Source organism: Equus quagga, chromosome 8, assembly GCF_021613505.1.
Source record: "Equus quagga isolate Etosha38 chromosome 8, UCLA_HA_Equagga_1.0, whole genome shotgun sequence".
NCBI classification, from domain to species: Eukaryota; Metazoa; Chordata; class Mammalia; order Perissodactyla; family Equidae; genus Equus; species Equus quagga.
The window spans coordinates 16,526,602-16,545,742 of NC_060274.1; the positions used below are offsets into that span (position 1 = coordinate 16,526,602).

The 19,141-nt window shown below is 46.3% G+C and overlaps 1 protein-coding gene across 1 annotated transcript in view; it reads right to left on the reverse strand.

Annotated features, from left to right (window-relative positions):
• The window catches only part of PPP1R14C (protein phosphatase 1 regulatory inhibitor subunit 14C), an 88,086-nt gene extending 82,862 nt beyond the window's left edge, over nt 1-5,224 (reverse strand). The window contains exon 1 of the mRNA XM_046669735.1: nt 4,338-5,224. Coding sequence (XP_046525691.1) covers nt 4,338-4,655 — 318 coding nt within the window. The 5' untranslated portion in view covers nt 4,656-5,224. The remainder of the gene's footprint in view (nt 1-4,337) is intronic.
• Nucleotides 5,225-19,141: the final 13,917 nt, after the last annotated feature.

Sequence of the window (19,141 nt, forward strand, 5' to 3'; positions counted from 1 at the left end):
TTATAACTGGAGTTTGTATCTTTTGACCCCCTTCACCCATTTCACCCACCCCAAGCCCCCACCTCAGGCAACCATCAACCTGTTCTCTGTATCTGTGAGCCTAGGTTTTTTTCATACTGTATTTGTCTTTCTCTCTCTGCCTTATTTCAGGGAGAGCATTTTTTAAATTGCAGGCCATAATCCAAAATGTGTTATGAAATCAACTTAAAGGCTCACAACCATCAATTTTGGAACATGAAATAGGACAGAATACTGTACTGAAACTTTAATAAAGTCGTATTTTATATTACCTTTGTAATTTTTTCTTTAGCATACACAGTAACATGAAGCAGTGCTCTTGAATCTCTTTTCAAACATCCGTGTGTTTGTGTAGGTATCAAGCAGCAATCTCAAGGGTATTTCTCTGTAGGGTCACCATCAAAAACTTTTTAACAGCACTGATTTACAGAATGAGGATGGTAGGGAGTCAGGGAAAACGAACAGGTATAATACGCCAGAAGCCACTTTTTAAAATGCAGACAGCAGCAGCAAAGGGAGAGGCCGTCTCAATGGACATTCAGGATAAGCTGGAAATAGTCTCAGTGCACAAGGCTGTTTACGGCCAGGCTGCTATGGGTGTTTCAACAACCTGAGGTTAACAACAGGCTTTTCTTTCCAAAGCAAATCTAATTGCAAAACTGGAAGTACAGATGTTATCTTGATGCTGGGAACGATGGTAAAAATTGATATGACTTATCCAGGAAGTCATCTTGCAATACTTGTCAAAGTAGACACTACGCCAGATTTCAAATGCTCTCAAAAACTGTCAGGGTTTGGAAGAGATATGAAAATGTCTTAACAGAAATTCTTCAATCTGGATGTAGATGGAACTAACAGCTCCATTATAACCCAATTCCTAGCTGAAAATTTAACTACCTGTACAAGAAGATGAATGGAAAATAACTATAAACACAACTAATCATGTTAGAAGCTATAACAACATTGATCTGTGTATCCAAAGGCTGCATGATGTGGTGTTTAACGATATCACTCTTAGACGGGGTAAGAGGAACCACAGTCCTGGGTCCCACTCCTGCCACACCCATCTTCCTGCAGAGTCAGTCCAGAGTTCCCCAGACAAACTGGACCTACGAATCCAGAACGGGTGCCCTTCTGTCGGTTTTAGGCTACACACCAGGTCCCCAGAATTCCCTGATCAAATATAAGCCACTTCCAGAGCATGAACAGGCTCTTCCCAGATCTGTCCTCCCACTGGTCTGAGCCAGAGGCCTGATTGAGGGGTGGCAGAGGGTGTGGACAGAGGCTGGACATGCAGGCGGATACAACGCCCGTCTCCAGGTGGGGCTGCACCGCAAGTGGGGAACAAAACAAAGCAGACCCTGGGCAGGGGAAGATTCTCCCAGGTGCATTCCAGCTCTGAGCTCTGGGAAGTCTGAGAATGCAAGATTCAAACCTTCCGGGCCATTATGAAGACATCGCTGTCAAGGTAGGTGGGTAGAATCAATTCTATAGAAATGCACGTTAGCTAAATTCATTATTTTTAAATATTTCGACACATGCTACGAGGGCCTCCATCTGTTCTCTTGCATGAGACCCTGCAAAGCTACAGGCAGGCCTGGTGAACTGGACTCACAGACACACTGCCCGGGTCCTCACCCCTCCCCTCGTCCCTGCCATTTACAAGCTATGTGAACCTGGGAAAGCTTCTTAATCTCTCTGGGTCTCAGTTTCCTCATCTGTAAAATCCTCTTCATAGGGCTGTTGTAGAGACAAATCAATTCTTGCTATACTGTTTCTCGAACAGCACCTGGGGCACAGTAAGTACTCCCCAGGTGCTGTCTCTCTATCATTCTCCATACAAAACTGATGGATCTCAGCAAACTTCTAGACAAGACCACAGCCAGGAAGTTATTCTGTGTACTTCTTCCCACTCCTTTCCAATTGTAAATATCATGCTCTATGCCACTCCAAAAGATCACCATTTTCTATTCCGAAAAGGACAGGTCATCCAAGTGCTGATACAAGGTCATCTGAAATTAAATATGTTGCTCATCTTCTCCCCCAACTTGCCAGATAGCTCAGGCCTCCAGCCGGTTTGAAGTTGGGCAAGTCAGCTTCCTGTGTCAATGTCATGCAATAAACATTTGAAAACATTGCCAATTTTAAGTGTAAAAAGGACATTTCCTTCACCTTTACATTCATGAGATTCAGAACTATAAGCCAGGGTGGGTCCTTCTTGATTTACAAACCAGAGGCTAAAAGACTTGAAGCTATCAGCAAGAAAGGCTACCAGACCAGAGGACTCAAGCTAAAAATAGAGCGCTACCAGTGGAGAAATACATGGAAGAAGACAATCCTTTATATGGCTACTTATTAGTCCACATGCTTTGTATCATTACATGAAGATGTACGATCAGCCTAGTAATTACAAATTGCCTTCTCAATGATTTATATTCCTTCAACCTAAAATGACAGGACAAACAACTGGAAGAGAAATACTCGCCACATTTTAATGACATGCGGGCAGCCTACGGCATCTTGTATCATCACAAAATCTCTCTTTCAAATCTCAGAGCTATCCACTAGAAAGTCTAAAATGAGAGAAGTACAAGGGAAAGATTCAAAGTCACGTTTGCCCTTTAAAAGATGTCCCTAACCTACATGGTCACTACAGAGAACATTCAATCCTCCATTTTTCCCCCCAATTGTTGTGAAGAATTTTTAAAAGATGTGATTTGCCAACTTGCTGAAGGGCTGGAACTCTTTCTAGTTGCTCAAGCTACCTCTAATTACCCTCCCATAAAAGGAGCATTCCTAAAGCATTGTTAATTTCAACAATAGCTTTTCTATTAACTCAAACCTCCAAATCCAAAACGGATTATAAAGGTCAGTATGAAATAAACGAAAATTAATTGGATTCTACAGAGGCAAGACTGAACACATCCATCCATCCAACAAGGATCCCATCTAAATCAAACATATTGTTTATTTAAAGAGTCTCACCAACTTCCTATAAAAAAAAATCCCATGAACACTTCCTATTTTGGCCAGTTTTTATTTATGCAATTAAAATGGCTTTTTATAAGGGCTGGAGAAACAATATAGTTTTACAAGGCCATTAGTCATATAGTCAAGCTTCATTATATCATAATCATTCATCAGTGGTCCCTGAGGAGAAGGCTGCGATAAGAATGTTAAGGAAAATATGTATTCACAACAGGTCATAAAATGTGTGAAATGCAGAATACCCCAAGCCAGTGAGTTGATCTGGCCTTCATTTTCCTGAAGAGCGCAACAGTTGTACCACACAACCTTGCTTCAACTTAGAAGCCATATTCTTAATTATTAATCCCCTTCATTCCTCCACTGTTTCCAAATTCCACTCAGTTAAGAGAAATATAGTACTTCCTTTAGAATTAGTGATTAAAGGCTCTGTTGGCTTCCATCATTTTTCTAGCATATATTTCTTACACCTTATTCTAAATATTTCTCCTTACACCAAATGTACACACGTCAGTGAGACTTCAGTATCACCTTAGCCCCTGAACTGTGTGTGGGAAGTCACAATGTCCTGGCAGAGGGCTAGCTGGCGGGTTCCGGGCCCCCCACACACCACCCGTAGGGCCACCTTCCTTCCACTCTGGCACCCTTCGAGGTCGTCCAAGGCTCTCACTCTGTGCCCGTCAAAGGCGGTAACTGAGCCTGGGCAGGAAACAAGAAAGCTGCTTCAACAAAGCCCAGCGTGCGCGGCGTTGGTAAATGCAAGGATGAATTATGGGGACCCGCGTCTGGGCTGGTTGGGAAAGGGAAAGCGTTCATTCCACGATATTGATGTAGAATTTCAGCAACCGAGGGCGCCTCTGAGATCCCCAGAACCTCTCCTCTCCTTTAAGCGGCTTTCAAGTCCCTTCCCTTGCTCCCTCTCCACAAAAATCGGGGCTGCCAGGACCCCAGCAGAGGGCTGTTCTCCTTGGGTTAGGCGTGAGCTGGGTGAGCCCCTCCGGGCTCCGCTGGGTGTAGCAGCAGCTGGAGCCTAAAAGCGCCCGGGGCTCCGAGAAAAGCAACGCGCTTGGAAAGACCCAACCCTCCTCCGGGCCACCAAGGGGGCCCGCAGCTCTCCGGGCACCCAGCCGCTGAACCCAGGCAGAAGCGTCCCAATCTCTGCGCCCTGGCGCCAGAGGGCACCCTGGAGAGAGAAAGCGCCGCATCTCGCTCCCAGCGCTGGGTCCCCAAGAGTCAGGGAGGCGCGCACCCGGGAGCTGGTGCCCTGGAGAATTCCTGCGTGAGCTCAGAGCCGCGGAGGAGGCCCCTGACCCTCCCGCCCCGCGCCCAGGTACCTCGCAGCCGTACAGCTGACCCAGCTGCTCCACGATCCATTCCTCCAGCACAAGCCGCTTCCGAAGCTCTTTGCGATCGTATTTCACTGTCACTTTTCCCTGCTGGTGGCGCCGCTGCTGCTGCTGCGGCGGCGGCGGCTGAACCTGCCCGTCAGCGGCCGCCGTGGCCACGGGCGCCGAGTCCTCCCGGGAGGAGCCTGAGCCGCTGCTCGAGCCCGGGCTGCCGCCGGCGCCGCCCCGGGGGCTCTGGAAGAAAACCCGCGCGCCGCCGCCGCTGGCCCCGCCGGCCGCCTCGTTGCTGCCTGTCGCCACCGACATGTCCCCGCGCTCCCGGAGCCCGATGCGGCCAGGAGGAGGGGCGGGCGGAGCGCGCCCGGCGCCGCTACCACCTCGGGCCGGGCAGCGGCATTCGAGGGGCTCGCCGGCACCTGCACCGCGCGCCGCCCGGCTCGTGGGGAGGTCGGGAGGAGCCGCGGCGACACCGAGGAGGGCGGGCCGGGGAGGGCGGGGAGGCGGGAGGGGCGGGGACCGCAGCCTTAAAGACGCAGCCGAGGACCCTCTCGCTCCAGCCGGGGAGGCGGATCTGGCGCCTGGCAGGCAGAGGGGCCCGGGCGTGGGAGTTGCGCGCAGAGGCAGGAATGTGTGCGCGCGTAAACACGAGCGGTCGCCTGTGTGCAGGGGCCAGAGAGGACTGGCGTGGGTCTGGTGCCAGAGATGGTCCTCTGAGCCGGGGACCGTGTCCTCTCCTCCTGGAGACAGGGAATCGCGCTTCCTCCCGGGGTCCCGAAGCGCACGAAACCCGCTGCCTCCCGTGGCCCCGGCTCGGCGACGCCGGGGACAGGGGACCGCCAGGCGCCAGGAAGGGGACGAGGAGGGACTGCGCCGCAGGTTCCTCGCGGTTTTCCTTGCCCTACCGACTCCTCGGTTGGCGGGGAAGTGTCTCCTCCCCTCCCTGCCCCACCCAACTCCTCCAAAAACACACTCCTGTTCACGCCACTTCCTCTCTCGGATTGTGAGAGAAATTGACGAGGCGATGTTTGTGCAATCAGCAATCACCGCGCCTAAGAGATTCTGTTCAGACCAGTTTTTCTCTCCTTACAACGTGTCTGTTTATTGATAGGCAGAGCACTAAGCTATGTTTATATCGAAAGGACAGAAGACTATCAAGCCTTCACACCGCTCGGCTAAAGGGATGGGGACACCCAGGCAGCAAGCATTTCTCTGAAAGAGTCGGTGCCAGTTTACTGGTCCTTCATTTATTTATTTTTTAAGATTTTATTTTTTCCTTTTTCTCCTCAAAGCCCCTCCGGTACATAGTTGTATATTTTTCATTGTGGATCCTTCTAGTTGTGGTATGTGGGACGCTGTCTCAGCATGGTTTGATGAGCAGTGCCATGTCCGCGCCCAGGATTCGAACCAAGGAAACACTGGGCCGCCTGCAGTGGAGCGCGAGAATTTAACCACTCCGCCGGGGTGCCAGCCCCTGGTCCTACATTTCTAGTGTTGCAATCCCTGTCTAGCCAATTTCTTCTCTCTCTATACCATTTCCAAATAACCTCTTTTTACCGGGAAAGCGACTGCATTGACTAATTCTACTTTAAAAACATCATACAGCCAAGTAGAATTGCAAATGAATGCGCTTATTATAAGATTTAGGGCAAAAAGATGGTGAAGGCAGCTCTAAACAGAAAACTGCATCTGGATGTGTATAAAATTATAGGGAGACACTAATATATTTCTGTTGTACATAATATATTTCTGTGTAGGCAACTGAAAGAAACCACAAAGATGCTCAAACACAGTAAGTAGCTTTTATGAACTTTTTTTAGAAGCTGGTAAGAGTTACTGGCAGCTACTCAAAGAAGTTTGTCAGAGATAAAGTAGATAATCAAGTCAATTTCCTCTGAAGACTTTCTATGGCGGAGAGGATTCTAGACTGACAGCTGCGAAGACACGGAAAATAAGTGAAGTAGCCAGTAGCATTCTCCTGGCTCTTTTAGCTCTGCAATCAACTGGTGCCCAGCTCTGCTCCACCCAGATTTATGACTGGCTTTGTTCCTTCAATTGTGGTTTTCCAGCAACTGAGAAGGGATTTTCCCAAAATGTTCCATGCCTGAAGCCCATCATCAGGACAGGGCAGGCCTTGAAGAGGGAAAGGAAAGGATCCAGTAGGGATTGTACAAAATAGGGTGGCTGATGTGGGCCCTGGACCCCTGTCATAATAAGAAGAGGATCAAGGCTAAAACATCTCTGCCCCATGGAAGAGGCCAGCTGTCCTTAAGATGGTCAGTTTCCCACCAGCCTGTCACAGACGAAGGAGACAGAACTACCAGGATTGGCCTCTGGAGATTGATGACCATTCTCCACGTCACCTCCAACTACTCCTGCCTTGGGGCATCGTAGATCATTTTAACTCTGAACACACAGCGAAGGAGGTGAGCGTCTCAGCAAGATTGCAACCACAGACCCATTTAGAGTCAGTTCAACAGACTGAATCTTTCTCTCTCTCTTTTTTTTTAAAGGTTGGCGCCTGAGCGAAGATCTGTCGCCAACCTTTTCTTTTCTTTCCTTCTTCTTCTTCTCCCCAAAGGCCCCCCAGTACATAGTTGTATATTCTAGTTGTAGGTCCTTCTGGTTGTGCTACGTGGGATGCTGCCTCAGCACTGCCTGATGAGTGATGCCATGTCCATGCTCAGGATCTGAACCGGTGAAACCCTGGGCCACCGAAGCAGAGCGCGCAAACTTAACCGCTCGGCCACAAGGCCAGCCCCCAAACCCCATCTCTTATCAACAGAGTGATTAAGAAATTGTCTTTTGGAAAATGTACAGTCATGTAGCCAGAGCATGCAGAGAAGAAGAAATCTTGACCTGAAATGACCATGGAACCAGAGATTCTCCTCCCCATGGTGCTACTGAGCCAGGTTCATTTTTGCCTGCCGCCCAGAAAGCCAAACACCGAGACAACGAGATTGCAGCAGAGAGAGGGTTTACTCACAAGGCAGCCATGAAAGGAATCGAGAGCATGAGTCTCAAATTCGCTTCCCCAAAAATAGAGACTCAGGGATATTTATGGGATAGGGGGCAAGGTGTTCTGAAATGTGGAGAGAGGTGACTGCAGGTGAGGAGAGGTGAGGGAATTGATGGTCTGCGCAAGCGTAGTCAGACTCCATGTTCATAGGACCCATGTTCACAAAATGGTGGCGAGAGCATGATCTGAGGGTGGAGTTTTTAGTCTCTTGACGTGAAAAGGTCGCCTATCGGACATCTGTGTGGGCACAGTTGATGAGTTGGTGGTCTCAACCAGCCTGAAGTGGACAAGGGGTTCTAATTCCTGAAAAACAGCTCACACCCATTCCCATGGTGACCCAGGCTCCAGGGAGATGTTATCTACAGGAGCCTAGTGGGAGTCAGATAGCATATTGCCTGAGCAGCACAGTTAACAATGGGTGAGTTAAACAGCTAAAAGCTATAATTAGTAATTGCAAGAAGAAAAAAAAAACTTTAGTTCCTAGCTACTTAATCATCTATGGCTGACTCTCTGCTGGTTTCAATGGAACCAAAGGACGGGGACATGACTGGAACTTCAAAGTCAGACTCCGATCAAAAGTGAGGGGTCCCTCATTCAGGAAGATCGGTGTTAAAATCCCTTCCCCTCCTTACCATCAATGTTTAGAACCTTACCATAATTGTTTAGACCCTTACCATCAATGTTTAGAACCTTACCATCAATGCTTGAAGCCTGCCAATCAAAACCTGTCTCACCAGTGTTTCTGAGTGCCAGCTTGTTCTCCCCAACCTCTTAAATTTCACTCCAAATCCTGAATTGGGGAGACAAACCTGCGGGCACATGCCCCCTGTCTCTCTGCAGATTGATCTCACAGAATAAAGCTGATTTCTTTTCCCAAAAGTTTTGCTGTAATTAATTGGCTTGTTTATGCGCATTGGGTAGGAGAACCCCATTTTTGTGCAGTAAAAAGGTGGGACTCTGTCAGCCAGGAGGAGGAGGAGAGTGGCAGTCAACAGCGGTCTCCCCACACAGAATAAGCTTGTCTTTCTCCACACATCGGGCACATATCCCAGTTAGCTAGCACCCGTTTTCACCAACTCAACTAACCAGGAGAATTTCAATCAAAACCAAAATAGCTAAAGTTTTAGTTAATGAAGGAGAAACCATATAAAATCTCTGCCTCATTCTGGCACCAGGACCTGGCCATACCAATTTATTTTGAAAATTGTGCCTGTGATCCAGGAACACGGCAAAGAGTGGGAACCTCCAACTCCTTCCTTTGAGTCTTTGCACAATGAATTCAGTCATTCAAGAATGACTTCAAAGGATTTATAAAAATTGTCTAAGTTCTTTCCGAGAAATTCTTGTGTCAGTTTTTTCTCACTGCATAGATGCTTTTTCCTTTGTGCTTAGAACTCAGCTTTCACTTAACGACTTCAAAAATGACAGGTACTAAGAGACATTTAAGAAGAAATTTAGGATTTTAGGCGTCTTTACTTGTAGAAAAACAGCCAGTGAGGCATGGGTCTCTTTCCACAGGTACACTGACATTCAGATGCCCAAATGCGTCAGCTTGACTTTCAGTTAGGAGTTGAACTACAATGAGAGTTCCTCTTCCTATAAATCTGCTGGCTCCACCAGGGGCATAATTTACATTTGAATTAAACTCTATAGCCCCGACCCCACTGCAAACACCCACACAGGCTTAACTCCACATTTGAATAATTAAAACTCAATATTCACATCTAGACAGACCATAGAAATACTGTTGCTGCAGATTTCAAAAGCCAAAGACAAATTATTTGAGAATAAGGGCATTATTCCCAGGCCAGAGACTCTTTTATGTATATGACTATTTAAATTCAGCAAAACCAGTGATATTTCTGATCCACAAGGCCAATGCATATACTTGTTCAAAGCAAACACTTTCATTTCTAACTCGTTTTGACAAGTTTTTTAAAGTGCTCATTAATCAAAACCATGAATACTTTTAAGTGAATTGAATGGCTTAAGAACTTTCTAGAACACAAGAGATGAGCTTTTACCTTAAGGCAATTACTCCCTGCTGTGAGAGCAGCCTAGGAAATGTTCATTTGTCAATATCCTTTCTGCATAGCTTTGTGTTTTCTTAACTTGGACATTTTTTACTTACTCTCTGATTTGGGGCAAGTTTGTTTTAGGAATTATACCGATCCTTCGTCTCTGAAAACAAACTTTATGCCCAAAGGTTGTTAGACGAGGTGACTTATTCAGGAGTTCCGGGGCTTTCTTCACTCCCCAGGGAAACAAGGATGAAATACAAATGTTTATACTCAGGTGCAAATTTCCTTACTCCTTAAAGACTAGATGTTGCAATACTTATGCAACATCTGCTAACCTACCTTGATCTGTGATAGTTACAGCCCCAAGGGCCACAAGGCTCAACACGGAATTCGTGTCTTGAGTAATACATGTCAGTCATAAGGTGCCTGCATTCGAGTTCTCTCAAAGATTTGATAAAGCAAAAAGACACATCAAAAGCAATTTTAATTCTGGTTTTCATCCTATCAGAAGAAGAAATTTAATCTTTCCTTTGGGATTCTGTCAGTTGCCCACAGCATTTTCAGTTGTCAGAATGCAGTCCATTCTTGCACTTTTCTAGCGTGATGGCAACAATGTCGCTAACAAGGTATCAAACTAGTTTTTCTTTTGGCTACTGTTTCATTCTCTTTTTTTTTTCTCTTCCTAAAGCTGGACCTTGGATTGTATTGGGCACTACAATTTAGAATCATAATCCCCAAACGAACTTAACCATCACTTGCATAAAGAACGAGCGCAGCAGCAGTCATGGTCACAATTCTAAAATTTTGTCTCAGGGATTGACAGAAATTCTTACCTGATTGTTCAGAGATGGTGAAAAGTCTGGGGGAAATCCATAGCTTCATCTCGCCCCTTCCAACAAAGATTAAACATCCCTGTGCCTTCCGGGAAGCCTAGCCGGTGGAATATTCTGTCTCTTGTAAAACTGGGGTTGAACTTGTTCCTAGAGGAGCCAGTTATTCTCTGTCCAGCTGACAGCATCTTGCCCTCCCCCTTTCACTCCCAATGTTTTGGAAAAGTTGTCCATTCTCCCAGTCTCTGTCTTCCTCTCTCTCTGCTCGGCCCTCTGCCGTCCTGTTACCACCTCTCGACTGAAGGCACAACCAAGGTCACCAGCGAGCTCCGTGTTGCTCATTTCAATGTGTGCTTTTCAGCTCTTAGTGAACTTGACCTCCTGCCACATGTGACAATCCTGAACCTCTCTCTGCTCTTCGAACTCTCTCGTCTCCTGGCTCCCACACCAACGCTCCCCTGGTTGTCCTCCCACCTGTCTCTTCCATCGGAGTGAGTTTTCTGATCTCCCTTTCCTGCATCCCCGCCTTGCAGGTAAACGGTTCGCACATCCTACCCTCTGCTCTTTGCTCATTCACAGACTCACCAGGGGATTTTGTCTCCTGCTGAAGCTTCCACGTTGACAACCTGCCATCCACCTGCCACAAACTCCCCAAATCGTGAGCGAGAGCAGAGTTGAAGTGTGAGCTTCAGATCTCCAGGTTTCCCAGGTTTAGTGCCAATGCCCCTTGCAAATGTGTTTATCGCTAAAGTCCGCAAATGTACACCTGTGTCAGTTCATTAGAGAAGAAAATCATGAATATTTTTTTGGTCATGGATGGTCAGCACAGTAAAGGGTCATCTCGCCAACAACTTTTCAAACTTTTTTTTTTTTACCGCAAACCACCAAGAAATACACTTTATGTCATGACCTACATATCAATCCACACACATAGCTCACCCATATTACGTGTGATACACTCTGACACGTTCTAGTCCATTCTGTTCTGCTTCATTATTTTTAAAGAATACTGCTCACAATCTACTGAATTGATTTCCCAACTCACTAAAGGTTGCAACCCAGAGTTTGAAAAACACTGCTGTCAGCCAGAACTGTGCCTGTGAGCACCAACGCTGGCTCTCCATAGTCTTAATGGCACACTCCAGGCTGGTTATTTACTTTCCTGGCCCATTCTTTCTGTCATCACTAAGTTATTAACTGTTCTGTTAAACAATTCTGACCCAAAATGGCCAACATAGATAGGCCATGTGTGTGATCATCCTGGAAACGCCACAAAAGAACTAAAAAAGAAGAATATTCTGGGCATTAAAAAGCACCCTTGTTCGACCTCCATGCTCTCTCAGGAAATGGTGGGGTGCCTGGAGGATAAAGATCACAAGGCCATTAGCGATTGGTAGAGCCCCCAGCTTGGGGACAAGTATACTGTGGTGGTTACCAGGACAAACCCCAGTCCCAACTGCCTGGATTGAATCTGGCCTCTGCCACTTAGTCACTGTGTGACCTTGGCAAGTTGCCTAACCTCTCTGTGCCTCCATTTCTCCATCCATCAAATGACCAGTAGAGCTTGTCTCATAGGCTGTCCTGAGGGGAAATGAGTTAGTGGGAGTAAAGCACAGAGAACAATGTTTGCTGTTATGTGTGAAGAGATCACAAACCCAGGGGAGAGGACTGACTCACCACTGTTCCAACAATGGCCCAAAAAATCTATGGCCACAGGCTCATCCTGACTTCAGGGATGGGACAAGAACAGTGGGAAGACCTCTCCACAGGGACCCTGCTCCAACTCCTTCTGAGGCACGATTCCGTTATCCTCCTGATTGACAAGTCCCAATAAATGGAGGTAAATGCATAAATCCAGCTGCTCCCTCTGTGGGCACCTCCCCCTGGATGTCTGGCAGCCACTCCAAGTTAACAGAGTCAAACTGAAATGGACTTCTTCCCAGGCTGGACCTGCTTCACTGCCTGGTTTCCTTTTGTCCAGACTCTTTGACACCATTCATTCTGTGTCCAGTCTAGAAACTGAGAACCATCTACACTTCTCTTATGCACCATATCCAATTAACAAGCAAGTCCTAATGGTCCCATGTTTGTCTGGATCTCAGGTCGTCCCCTCCTCCCCTTCCCCATGCTCTCCCGTGGATTCCTCCTGTGCTCTCCTAGCTTGTCTGTCTGTCCTGCCTTCCACCCATTCTCTGTGTCGCTCCCACAGAGAAATTTCTAAAAGCAAATGTGATCATGTCATATGCTTAAAATTCCCTCTTTATTCCCCATTCCCTTCAGGCTAACGTCCAAACAACTAGCATTGCACACAAGGCCGTGTTTAAACACCCCCCACCCCACCCCGTTCACACACCCACCTCACTCTGCCCAACAGAAGAGTCTTGTAGGTCATCTGTCCCTCCCATTAGGTTGCAAACTCCTGAAGATGAGGACATGGCCAATTGGAGTTTGTATTCTGAGGACCAAGGAGAATGCTTACTACATGGTAGGAGCCCCAAAGTAATGAATGAGTGAAGCTATCTTCATCTCTGGCTGGACACATTTTTGTGATTCTCCAATACGAATACATAAAAATGCTGGTCTCCTTCGTCTGTCCTCAGTCTGGGCCCCATCTAGTAGTGGTGGTTCTTTTAAATTATAGGAAGTCATACTTCTTCCCTCTACTGAGACACTCCATGGGTTTTTACTGTCTCCATGGTAAAAAATGAAACAATTGTCACCCTGTTCTCCCAAGGTCCTACACACGAGCTGGATCTTGAATCACCTTTGCCTCCAGTGTTTAGTTTCAGCTTTTCAACACCTCGTGGGTTTGAGGCTGTTATAAGACAGCAGCTGAGGAATCAGTGGTGAAATCTAATCATTTCCCCAACCCTACTCTTACTTGCCTCTGCCACCAGCAGGTCATGATCCCTTAGCCATTGGTTTTGCATCTGCATAAGTAGGAGTGATTCTGAAAGCTACCAACTCGAGCATCGGTGGAGAAACACCAACTTTGACTTTCCCCCAGGTCATTGTGGGCCTGGCGGGGTCCTGCGGTGCACAACGTATCTGTAGTTTGTGCCATCTTCGTCATTCCAAGTGAGTCTGACAAAACGCTGGCTGGTCTACACCCCGTTCTTTGACACTAGTCTCTACCACTGGTCCCGTGACCATGTCAAATGTCTCTATAAACCTTCCAAACATAGGCTCTCTGGTTCTGTACTTACCTTGCCATGACCCAGAAGCAAACAGTTCACCAACTGGCATCAGTTTAGGAACCGCACTCTGAAAAGCACAATCCTGCAGGTCTCGTTTTCTAATTATGAATGGCTTATAAATGTAATAGCAATAATAATCGGGCTTTGTCCTCCAGCTTGAGAGAATGAGGCACTGTTTTTTTAATCTCCGCTTCTGGAAATCTTTGATAAACATAGAGCTAATCCTAGTGACCCAAAAAGATGTTCAACTTCTAATGGGGCTGCGTGGCCATCGCACTGTTTGCACACCATGTGCTGTGGAGGATGGCATGAGAATTCTTCCTTAGAAATCCACATCCCTGTTTTTGTTTATGTCTCTCACGGCTGGTGGGGTCATTGCATTGTGCTGAGTGTGTTTCCTTGTGTTACAACGGGCTCCATACCAGTGGACAGACGGCTGGATATTCGTGAAGGGCCTGACATTCCCAGTGTCAATTATCTCAAGAACTGGAAGGTCCTTCTAGAAGTCAGGCTCCTTAGGCACTGCCAAGGGAGGTGGGAGAAGCAATTTTTCCTAAGCCTCATGATTAGACTCTGAGGTGATGTCTAGACCTAACAAGGCTTGTAGGTGTCCCCCACAGTGAAGAGGACCCACAGCCAGGGTCAGCAAGTCCTGAGCTAGTCTTATGTGGGGCAGGTGACCCAGGTTGATAGAAGCTTGGGTCTACTAATACCAAAAACTACCCATCCCTGACACCTGTTATGTGTCAGATACTTTATTTTCAATGCTATCTCGTTAAATTTTCCCACAACCCTGCATGATAATCTACCTGCAAGGTTGATTATTATGCTCCTTTGAAAGATAAGGAAACCAAGCTCCAAGAAGCTAAGGGACCCCTTCCTTTCCCTTGAGGTTTTCTGGGTAGTGAAGCTGGGATCTTATTTTTTATCTGCTGGCCTAGTTGTTAAGTAAAATCTTATTGAATGTTCCAGCCTCCTCTCAGTTCTGCACAGGGTCTTTAGGGCAGGGCCGCCGGGTTTTTGGCACACAGCCTCCCCTCTCTTTCCATTCTAGCTTTCCTGGTGGAGCCTGGGGTCATTGTGAGCAAGCCTCAGGGGGTGGTCAGCCCCAGAGGAACACAAGCTCACCCCTCACAAGGATCTCCAGGTCCAAATGTGGAGTAGCCAAGGTTTGTTTTATTCATAAAGGCATTTTTTCCTTTCCTCTTCTCTGCTTTGAGAACTGAGAGCCTCTGAAATGAATCGGCAATGATCTGTGACATCTGCTGGATGCTTAGTTCCCTGTTCCCTGCCACGTGGGACGCACATCCCATGCTAGACTCCCCCCCCCCCACACACACACACATTAATGAAATCTAAGCATCTGGGGGGCTGATCTGGGAATTGGTGCTGTTTAAAATTCTAGAGTGATTCCACCATCCTGCTAGGGTTGAGGACCACGGCCCCAGACCATTTGGGGACAATCACATGTGACAAACATACTACCCAGACACTACCCTCTCTTCTCAGCTTTCTTCCCTTCTTTCCCACTCTTAACTACTCTCTCCTCTGTGTCATTGCTCCACAAAAACCTCAGAATCATCATCATCTACTGCCCCTTAAGTACTGAATCAAATAGGTCAATTTCTACAGAAATGTGCTATTCAGTCATAGTTTGAATTTCATTGTCCAATTTGAAACTGGTGAATTAATTTGGCAACTGTTTTGAAATATAAAAAGAGTGGATCTTTATAAACAGACAAAAAAGCCTCAATTATAGAACAAAAATGGATCAGACATGGTTATATAATTGTACATATAAATAAATCAATCATACTACCAAAAAAGCTAATTACCTAACTAGAAAAAAATACCAAACTTGAGTATAGTCTGTCAAATCTTTGTGCAGAGAATTATGTTGATCCTAGGAATCATAATATGTTGAAAAAGTGGAGAACAGCATTTCTTTCCAGCTTTCCTATTTAAGATAACAGAAAAATCTATTGCACTGTCTTGCATGCATAAATGTTGGGAAAACAGACCAAAATTATAACATCGCATGTCATGGTACAGCAATAATGCCACAGCACAGAAAATAAACCAAGCAGTGTGTCCATAACGTCCTCAGTGCAGACAGCAAAGCAATAAGCTGTAGAATAAGTAATAAATGGCATTAACCTTCTCTGCCCCAACTGCCCAACTCAGAGAGAGAAAGTTATTAAAAATTCCACAATGCCCTTTGGCTGTCTGAACCCGCAGAAAGAGGTTGTGTACAGAAAAACCCAGAAATGCTGTGAGCATAATGAACAGAAGCCTCAAGGTACCTCCAAAGCCATCACTGTTCATATCGTAGAGCTGCGACTGTGTCTGCAGCCATCACTTCAGCAAATGCAAATTCTAGTAAATTCATGATTCTAGTGAACCAGGAAATGTACAGTCTTTCTGAGAAACGGCGTAAGAATCTAATTTACCTATTGTGCTGGATCCCCTATTTTGTCCTCTAAAAGCAATCAGGCTGGGTAAGAAACAAGCCAGACCCCACACATGGGGAGGGGAGCTGGGCCATCTGCAGTTGCTAATCCTGGGATGCAGTTTCGGGATGGTTCCAGGCTGTGAGCCAAGCTTGAGTGGGGGATATGTACCCTCTTCCTCATCTCCGAGGCCCCCACCTCCCCCAGGTGCATGTTCCCAGTGCCCTGGCCTCTGTCACTGCCCTGTGCTGGCAGAGCTTCTGCCAAGCCTTTCCCCTGTCCGCTGGCTCCCACCCTTTCTCTCCGCATCCCCAGCCCTCTTTCTCTTCCTCCAGGACTAAGGCGACAGCTACTGACTGGGAGAAACCAGCTGTGTGATAATGCCAGAAGGCAAAGAGCCTGTACTGGGTTGAATAGCGTCTACATCCCCCAAAATTCGTGTCTTTGCTAGAATCTCAGAACGCAGCTTTATTCAGAAGCAGGATCATTACAGATGTAATTAGTTAGGATGAGGTCGTACTGAGGTAGGGTGGGCCGCTAATCCAACATGGCTGGTGTTACAAGAAGGAAAGAGCCACAGGGACACAGACATGCACTGAGGAAGACGGTGTGAAGAGACGTGGAGAGGTCCGTGTGATGATGGAGGCAGAGACTGGAGAGATGTGTCCTCAAGCCAAGGAATGCCAAGGATCAGCGGCTGCCGCCGGAAGCTAGAAGAGGTGAGGAAGGATCCTCGCCCGGAGACTTCAGAGAGAGTGTGGCCCCACCACACCTTGATCTTTGGACTTCGATCCTCTAGGACTGTGAGAGAATAAATTTCTGCTGTTTTCAGCCACTCAGTTTGTGGTACTTTTTACTCCAGCCCTAGAAACTCGGACAGATCCTTGAAGGTAAGTGTGGGCTGGCTGCCAAGTGTGGTCTCCTGTAGAATTAGGGGGAAATCAGCTTCATCTGACAGGGCAGCTCATGCTGCTTCACAGGGTCCTCTGCTTGGAGTTGGGCTGTGACGCAGTGTCCAGGCTCTAATGTCACCGGGCGCTAGTGTTGTCTGCCATGGACCCAGAAGAGAGAGTGACAGCTCAGCCACCTACTGCCAGCCCTGCTGGAGGCACCTCCCAGGGCTCACAGCCTCAGCACCCACATTCTAGTCAATGGCTCCCACAAGCACTCGCTACCCTGCTATGTTGAAATCTTGAATTGTCTTACCATGATAAATGGTGAACTATCCTACTGTGTTGAAATGGTTCCTGTTTTTCACTTTATAGGAGAAAAAAAGAAATGAATACAAAGTAGCACACTTAGAATTAGGAGTAATCTTTTTCAGAAGTCTTTTTAAAATAAATCTAATCTTTAAAAAAAGAAAATAGAGAGGCCAGCCCTGTGGCATGATGGTTAAGTTTGGCACACTCCACTTCGTGGCCTGGATTTGCAGGTTTGGATCCCAGGCACAGACCTACACCACTCGTCAGCCACGCTGTGGCAGCAACCCACATATAAAACAGAGGAAGATTGGCACCGATGTTAGCTCAGGGCCAATCTTCCTTATCAAGGAAAAAAAGTGGAATTATTCATTCTTACACAAATGCAACTGAATGTCAGTTGATTTATTTAATGGAAACTGGACCTAATACCTAGTTAGTAGGCCAAAGGATGTTAGAAAAGGATCCTGCAAGAAAGGACCAGCTTATAAAGGTTTATGGATTTAAGATGTGAAGTCAAAGTAGTTTCAGAAAATTTGTGGGGCTGGAAAAAACGGTTTTGAACCAACAGGGTTTAGATTATGAAATTGCAGAAGAAAAGCAAAGAATGATTTGTCTTTTCATATTAGTTGACAGTCCTGGTACCTAGCATGGTATTTAACAAGCGGTAAATTTAATGACTAAATACATGATTACATATGTTAATTTTTTAAAAGCATAAAGATATTTAAATACCAAATACTATTTGGACCTAAAAATATCATCTTGATAAGCTGTAACTTCTATACTGTTCTACTCAGTTTATTAAGAGACAAATATTGGGAACCACTTCAACAATCTGAAAGTATTCAAAGAGAATGCTAATACCACCACTGTAATAACAATAACATCACTGTACAGCCTACCAAATGCCAGCTACTGTCATCGTTGCTGCTTTCACGTCTCCCAACTGTTTAATCCTCATGGTAACTCACCATTTTGTAGATGAAGCAATAGAAACACAGAGAGGTTAAATAACTTGCCTAAAATCACACAGCTAGTAAGGGGCAGAGCCGACAAGTGTAACCCCCTATGTTATGCAGCCTCTAGTGAAAATTCACTCCTCTAGCAAATGTTTATGAAGTCCCCACGTCTGGCCACTGCACTGAGACAAAGAAACGCCACTGAGGCACAGCAGGAAAAGATCTTCCTGGTCAAGGGCCACTCAGATTCCTTCAAACCCACGAATCTGATGCCCCCGCAGCCCCCGTCATACAGCTGATGCTCTGACTCAACAGGCTCTCACGTACTCAGTTCTCTCCCTAGTCAGGCGAGTCCAGGGAATCCTTTCGAACGTAACATCCCGGGAAGAAGGTGCAGTTCCCAGGGTAACTGAGAAGGAGCTAGAATTCTGGCTGATCTTCCTAAGGGGGAAAGTCAGTGCTGGCCAATAAATTAATTCAGCTTACTTAAAGAGCTGAACTGTTTGTTCGCTTAAATAGCTATCTCTCCAGATGTCACATTTCCCCTGGACGCGGTTAAGATGGCCAGAAGTGAAATTAAATTTTAAACTGACAAGCAAGAGGACAGCAGTGATGGTTCTATTTGAAGGATGAAGACAGATGACTTCCTTTTGCCAAATCTCTGGGAGGTTTTCGCACATTTTCTGAGTGCACATGAGAAATTAGAGTGCAATTGAGGGAGTTATGCTAATGAGGATCATTCACCTGATGTGGTCAAGATAATATGTGGCTCATGTTTATTTATGGACTCCTTAACCCCCCCAGGACACCTTCCAGTGTCATTAAATGGCACGAAATGATATCAAAATTATTCAGAAAAGCTTTAATCAATGCATCTATTTTCCTGGGAAATGAATACCGTGCGTGGATTTTGTGTGACACTGTCTCCATCTGGCCCACGAGCCACATGCTCTGCTTATGCACCTGTGTGCAAGTCAGTAACACAGTGTGTGTTCATTAGAATAGCTAACTGCCATGGCAAAGACCCAAAATACATAATGGCTCCAGCACTTTAGAAGTTTATTCTGCACTCACATACTAATTCTGGATAGATAAACAGCTCTCCTCCACGTCCTTT